The 7,811-nt window shown below is 40.3% G+C and overlaps 1 protein-coding gene across 5 annotated transcripts in view; it reads right to left on the bottom strand.

Moving 5' to 3' along the window:
* Positions 1–7,811, bottom strand: part of DYNC1I1 (dynein cytoplasmic 1 intermediate chain 1) — a 427,557-nt gene that overhangs the window by 274,083 nt on the left and 145,663 nt on the right. For all 5 annotated transcript variants that reach the window (XM_027775320.1, XM_014591225.2, XM_014591224.2 and 2 more), the window contains one exon: positions 6,034–6,149. In XM_027775320.1, the coding sequence (XP_027631121.1) occupies positions 6,034–6,149 (116 nt within the window). The remainder of the gene's footprint in view (positions 1–6,033; positions 6,150–7,811) is intronic.

Below are 7,811 nucleotides of genomic sequence, written 5' to 3'. Positions count from 1 at the left end.
GCATTCCTGGGAGGTAATACAGGATGGGCAAGTGTATGGAGGCATGAGGTTGCATAGTACCTTGAAAAATCAAAGTAGTTTGGTCTTGCTTGGTATGAAAAGTAAGAAACGGGGCCAGTAAATGGCACAGAGGTTAAAGTGGCTGCATTCCACACAGTCAACATGATTTGAGTCCTGGCCCTGGTGACTTGAGAAACATGCTGGGCATGGAGATGGCTACTGGGCTTGAGCTGTGAAATTGCTTTCAAGGACTAAAACTGAAGATTTTCTGCTGAGACTTCTCCCTCCAGATACATTTCTAGAATGAAGAGACGCAAACCCAGGCCCTTCTAAGATGACTACTGAAGTTAGCTGTGAAATATTTCTTTCAAAGACTAAAAATAAAGATTTTTTACTGAGACATCTCCCTCTGGATTCATTTCTAGAATGGTAAGGCAAATCCTCTGACACAAAAATGGTGACAAATGGAATGAAGTAGAGATTGCACATCACCTTCTCTTGCACGACTCTGAACACTCAGATTGAACTTCAAGTATTAGAAAGAAATGTACAACCCATAAGATGACCAGGAATCACTGCAGGGGCACAAGAAATATGAGAAAGTAAGAAAATACCTCTCCTCCAAGGGAAAAGAATAACTCTTCTTCATCCACAGACAGTATAGTGGAACTCACAGAATTGTCTGATAAAGAATTTAGAAATTTCATAGTGACAAAGCTAACAGAGATGCAAGAGAAGAGAGACAATGAACTCCAGAAGAGGCAGGAGGAAAGAACCGACAACTTCCAGGAGGTGAAGAAGTTCTCGTAAGATCTGAAAGAGGAAATATACACCATAAAAAATAATCAAATGGACCTGTTAGAAATGAAAGCTATAATACAGTACGTCAAAACCTCCCTTGAATGTATTAAAAGTAGACTAGGAAATACAGAAAATAGAATCTCAGATGTAGAAGACAATCACTGGTCTAGAAAAATTTATCCTGAAGACTGAGAAAATAGCCCCCCAAAATGAGAATAATATATGGGAAATACTAGATATCATTAAATGTCCAAACATTCAAATAATTGGTATCCCAGAAGGTGAAGAGACTAATAAGGGCATTGATCATCTATTCCAGAGAATCCTGCAAGGAAACTTTTCAAACCTAATGAGGCATTCAAAGATCCAGTCCCGGGACCAGCAGTTAGCATAATGGCTATGTCGCTGGACTCCCATGTAGTCGACCGTGGTTCGCGTCCTGGACCCAGTGACTTAAAACTCATGCTGAGCATGTGTGCATGCATGCCCAAGATCCCGAGAGGAGAATGGAGGAGAAAGGATTGCGGCGTGGCCATCCCCCCTGGGGGGTGGTTTCTCGCTTTCTGTCTCTCTTTGTCTGTCTGGCGAGCACATGTGCCCTATAGTGAAAACCTCTCCAAAACAAACAAAAAAAGAAAGATCCAGTCCCAAGAAATACAAAGGACCCCAAGTAGGATAAACCCAAGAAGATCTTCTCCAAGACACATTATAGCCAGACTGACCAAAACCACAGACAGAGACAAGATACTAAGATTGGCAAGAGAGAAACGTCAAATTACCTACAAAGGATATTCCATCAGGCTATCAGCAGACCTCTCATCAGAAACAATGTGAGTAAGGAAAGAATGGGAAAATATATTCAAATTGTTAAGGGAAAAACAATTTCAACTAAGAATACTGTACCTGGCAAGTTTATCCTTCATATGGAAAGAAAAGACAAGAACATTATCAGGTAAATAAAACCTGAAAGAATTTACCAACACCAGATCAGCTCTCCAAGAAGTTCTGAAGTTTCCCGCTATACTGGGAAAACTAAATACAGACACATAGAAATAACAGTTCCTAGACAACTAAGAAAATGGCCAACTTAATGGTAGGGACAAGTCTTGAGTTGAATGTTATCTTCTAGAATTTAAACAGAAAGATTGGACCACAATAGAAGATAGATTAAGTACATGAGACTGAACTGATGAAAAAGAATGACTTTTGACTAAAACATTACTGATTCTCTTCTATGCTTTGCTTTCTAGACTTAAGGATTTTTGTCTTGAGTTGTCTGTCAATAGGTTCTTTAACCTACTATTTGAACAGAATCCTAACCTGCTTCCTGGCTTTAAGTCTTAAACAAAGCTCTCTTAGTATGTTTATTATTTTGATTCACTGAAGCTAAAACTGCTTCTCTTGAAATTAAAAAAATTATAGGGACCAGCAGTTGAGGTAGTGGCTCATGTAGTCAACTGCGGTTTGCGTCCTGGACCCGGTGGCTTAAAACTCACGCCAGGCGCATGTGCGTGCATGCCCGAGATCCCAAGAGGAGAATGGAGGAGAAGGGATTGTGGCGTGGCCATCCCCTCTGGGGGGTGATTTCTCACTTTCTGTCTCTCTGTCTCTGTCTGTCTGTCTGGCGAGTGCACACGCCCTACAGCAAAAAAACTCTCCAAAAAAAAAAAAAAAGAAAGAAAGAAATTTTAAAAATTATTTAAAAATACCTATACAAAAAAAAAAAACACTCTGGGTGCATGTGTCTGTGGGTGCCTAATATTGTAAGAGGAAAAGAGAAGAGAAGGGATTGTCGCATGGCCATCCTGCCTAGGAAGTGATTTCTTGCTTTCCCTCTCATTCTATCTCTCTCTGATGAGTGCATGTGCCTTATAACCAATTAAAATAAAAAGAAATAAAATGTGGCCAGGAGGTGGTGCAATAGTCAAGGCACTGGACTTCTACATGGCTGACTACAGTTTAAATCTTCGACCTGGCAGCTTGAAAATCACTCTGGAACGTGTGCATATTTGCCCCAAATCCCTAAAAGAAAATGAAGGAGAAGAGATTGCAGCATAGTCATCCTCCCCACCCCCTGCCCTGGGGGGAGAGGGATTTCACCCTTTCCTTTTCACTGTCTCTCTCTCCAGTGTGTACATGTGCCCTATGGCAAATATATATATATTTAATGGAAGGAATGTGAAAGAAGTGGAGAGAAGGGAGAGTAGCCTAGATGAGGCCACCAAGTTCCAATTTATAAGGTATGAAGAGAAGAGGAAGATCGACAAAACTATCAACAGGTTGCAAAAGTTTCCTCCTCCTTCCTCTACATGGTTCATATCTTTCCGAAAAGTTAACAAATTCTTATTCCCCCATCAGCCCTCAAAGTTTGGAATTCTAAGGACAGCTGACATCACCTTTGTCATTCAACAGCATTTGTTGGTCACCGGTGATACATCAGTCACACACTCATGATAATAAAGATGCAGAAGACTGGCTTCCCAACCTAAAGACCTCACAGTCAGTCAAAGGAGATATTACTAACAGGCAAAGGAGAGGCAATTTGGCAAGGAACCATAATTGCTTTTCTCTTTTACTACTTGAGAATAAAAAGCATATGTTTAAAATGTTATGGGAGTAGAGGTAGCCTGCTCCAAGTCAGTGCTCCCTATTCTCAGCCTTGCTTCCCTGCAAGTAAAGGCTTATGCAGAGAAGAAAGGTCTAGCCTTGTTGAAAGAACAGTATTCATGGAGACTTTACTACTCAATCTTTCTCTTTGGATCATTCTCTGGAGCATTTCTCCTGACAGATCATTACAATCACAAATTAATATGAAGAGAATGTTCATTACAACCCACAGTAGAGAAAGCAAGCTTAAGGTTAGGCAAATCCAAAGTACCTTTCCTTTGCTTTCAAATGTAAAATGGAATGTTTAAGACCCTGAATGCACTAGGATTCCATTAGAGGTAGAACAACTCAAGGCTCTAAGATCACATGTTTGAATATCGTTACATTGCCCATAGTCAAACAGTGACTTAAATAAATAGGAGCACGCCTTTTATACATTATGGACAATAATGAGCCAAAGGGGCTCTCCTATGTACCACAGAGTCACATATGTATCTAAGAGGCTCATTGTGTCATAAAATTCAGTAGTTGTTTCCCGTCTCGGCAGAGCTGCAGTTGTCATGAAATCATTGCTGTGGCTCAAGCCCCACACTGAGTGTGGTGGAACCTCACTGCTGACTGCCCGCTGCTGCCTCCCAGCTCCCCTCTGCCAACTACCTTCGCACAGCAGGTGCAAGGCCCGCACTGGACACCCTCAACAGCCAGGCTGCTGGGCAGCTGCAGGCAGCCAAAGGTCAAGGCGTTGCCTGTGCTGAGAAACAACTTACTAAACCGAAATCTAAAGGTTTTCCTGTCCAAACCCATCAGATGGCTTGACAGTCAAGAACTGTGGTAGCTCACTTTGGGTTCAAGTCTGTATTGAGGAATTTGAACCATCTAGACACCCCATCACCACAGAAAAACTGTATGGGTCTTGTTAACAAAATAGAAAGAACTTCTGCCAATAGCGGAGAAATAAATTCCTCCTTTCCTGCTGCTTGGACCACAGCATAATGAGGGCTCCCAAGCTCTCTGCAGTAATAAAATGGAATGCACAGGCTTTCCCTTTTGATGTGTTCCAGTTTAAAGGTTTAGAGCTGATGCCTTTTCATCCTTAATTTATCTTCCCTTGTAAATATTCTTGTACCATTTCCAAATATCTTAAGTGTACACAATTTTTTAAATAATTCGCTCCTTCTCCTATTTCAGCTGTATAACTTTATGTTATAGGTCAAATTTTAGGCTAAATAAACATACCTCTGGCTATAGCTCTGCAAATACCTCTAGCGGCAAATTAATCCAAACAAATGTTTTGGTTGGGTGGTGAGGTTGTGTTTTAACGACCCTCGTGCTCATGCCTGGAGGCCCGAGGATAGATGAAGTGAACCCCCAAAGGCTTTTCCAACTTTGTGTTTTCTGCCACGTTAACACTCAAGTTTGCAGGATTACTTTGCTCAAAATTCTACCACTAGAGGGCGCTACCGGTCCGCTTCTAAAAATCCATTCACTGTGGACAAACGGAAGCTGCTTTACCAAGAAAAGGTTTTCAGAAGGCCTGCAGGCAGCGCCGAACTTCGAAGAATTGGATTTCATTTTGCTTTTGACATTATATATTTAGAACCCAAACTGAAAAATCTCCATATCTTTTATTTATACAAATGAAACTGCATTTTTTACAACACGTGTTGTAAAACAAGCAGGGAATGCTAATCTTTGTTCATTCTCATGGTTTCGCTCATTACTCAAAAACAAGGAGCCCAGACTCCTAACATCTTCATCATACCAAACAATAAAACAGCGTAAAGTGAAAAGAGAAATCGCTTTGCTATAACAATATTAGTCTATAATAATGCAACTTTCACTTACTCTATTCTTATTACACACATCTCTTGCATAATTTTGCTTTGGCATAACTTTTGACTCCTAGGAAGTAGTTCGACTTATGAAGTTCAACTATGTTTATTAGTGTGTTTTTATGATTCACTGAGATTTGCATGTCAATTTTCCACTTGGTATTTTTTGGTATATACGAAGGAGAGTTCAGTTTCCATTCACCTATGTGGAGCCTGCATGGAAGAGATTTTAAATTGTGAGCAAAAATCCTTTTATGTTTTCATCTGAATTAGCAAAGCAAATCACAGGCCCACAAGGTTTATTTTATAAAGGACCAGTAAAGATTTTAGGCTCTGTGAGTCATAAGGTATTCACAACTACTCAATCCTACCACTAGAGAGTAGCTATGGATGAGACTATATTCCAATAAGGCTTTATTTATAAATAAAATAGGACGAAGTAATGAACTATAGGTTTCCAACTCCTTCAAACAATGAATCTTAAGGTAAACACACTTCTTATTAATATAAGGCAAAAAAGTATTGCATCATCCTTTGAACATTTTCATCCTCCTCACACAGTTCTGACCTAGGGTGACCTCGCTGGGGTATCCTGAGTCCCTTGGAAGTGTAGCACTAAGTTCCCTCTCCAGAGTTTTCAAAATCAGAGTCAAAGGAGACTTTGGCTTTCAGTGTGTCAGTATATCTGCATCCTATGAAGATCTCTACGGGAAAATATAAATTCAACAAGACAACTGTTACTGCTTAGCAATCTCTCCAAGGATAATATAAAAGTAAATAAGACATAGTTCACCTTCAGACTGGTGTGTAGCAAGAGGGGTCTGAGTTTCCTTGGAGTAGGACACTACTTCCCTGGGCAGGAAATCCACTTGGGTAACCTTCGACACACCCAGCTTATGAAGTCTTCTTCTGTAAGTAACAAAGAACACATGCTTAGAGACAGAAGGCATTCCTTGCAGAAGCACTATCAAAAATAAAACAAAGCACTAGAACAAGCAAAGCCCAGGCACCCTCAGCTTCTCAGTGCAAGAGGCAGAGGCACGAAGCAGAGCTGGCCATGATTGGAAGTCAGTATGGGATTCTTGCTCTTTTTGATCCTAATGTGCTGGGTGATGTCAGCTCAGATGAGATCTCTTCCATTCTGAGAATCTCTGATTTTGCTTGACTAATATTTTTAAAAGGAACTTTCATTTGCAAAACAGGATTCCAGTCTCTTCAATAAAAGGGAAGAGAAATGCAATGCTTCTCAAAATTGAGGAAAGAGAAATGTCTTCCTAAGTGGAGTAACAAGCTCTATGATAGCAGCGAGGTCCTATTCTAAGGCGAAGAATAACACCTTCTTATTTCTCCAAGAGAAGAACCTGCACAGATAACAGCACTTGAATTGATTTGAAAGGCACACTGATACAGCACAGGTGAGTGAAGGGGACACTGAGCTCAGAGTGGTAAGGTCTGAGCTTGGCATTCCAAGACTCATCGCTGCCAGATAAAAAACCATTTCTGAATATTTATGTGGCACTTTCAGAAGTCTTCATACCTTTTATGTCATTTGCCTTGGTGACACCTCTGTGAAGTGTGTGGGCAGATACTGTCATCTCCATTCAATAGACAAGGAAAGTAAGATTCAGTTTAAGAGACATGCCCAAGTAAAAGGAAGAACTAGGGTTTGGATACTATCAACTAGAGTCCTGGTCCTGTGCTTTTTCCATCAGGTCAAACTCCTGTCCAGGATTCTTAATGGTGTGTCCCAAGTCATCTCAACAATCTGAAATGCCTCCTGATTCAGGAAATATCCAAATCAGGAGGCAAGATCATCTGCTAGTTAAACACCCAGCCTCTAGTCCTGCCACTTGCCAACTGTGTGTGTGTCATCTTGAACAAGCTACTAAACTCGCTGTACCTCAGCTTCCTCATCTGTAAAATGGAGATAACAGTATATCCTGATATCATTGTTATGGATAACGTATATCATCCATGTACCACATATACGCTATGTATACATATGCAGACAATCTACACACATAGCTACAATAAAATAGTTTCTGGAATATTATTTTAGTATAAATTTAGTATTGGGATTAGACATACAGTACTACATTTCTTAAGCATCGCCATGCATAAAATAGATATGCATCTCTGTGAGAGAAAAAGAGGGATATAGTCAATAACCACTTAGCAAAAATTACACATTACCTTTCTAGGATCAGTCAAAATCATACCCTATTCCTATTATGGTATCTAATTATTACTAGCAGACGGCACAGCCTCATTCCTTTTTCCTTTAAGTTATTATCAGTAGTAATAATATGAGAAAGAATGCATACTGCAACTAAGAATCTCCATGTACAATTTCCCAAGCATTATAGAAAGAAAACATTCTTCTATTCCAAGTGTCATTATGAAGATTGGGATGAGCTCCAAGATGTGCGCAAGGCAGACATAAGCAAACTAACGCATCATTTTAGAATAGCCTGGCTGGCTGGCTCTGCAGTCCAAATAAGCATGTCTGCTGCCCAAGCTCCATGCTGGCCTGAACCACACGAGCCTATTTCTTGTGGAACCCCAGGATCA

Source organism: Tupaia chinensis, unplaced genomic scaffold (genome assembly GCF_000334495.1).
Source record: "Tupaia chinensis unplaced genomic scaffold, TupChi_1.0 Scaffold000544_1, whole genome shotgun sequence".
NCBI lineage: Eukaryota > Metazoa > Chordata > Mammalia > Scandentia > Tupaiidae > Tupaia > Tupaia belangeri.
This window is presented reverse-complemented; position numbering and strand designations above follow the sequence as displayed.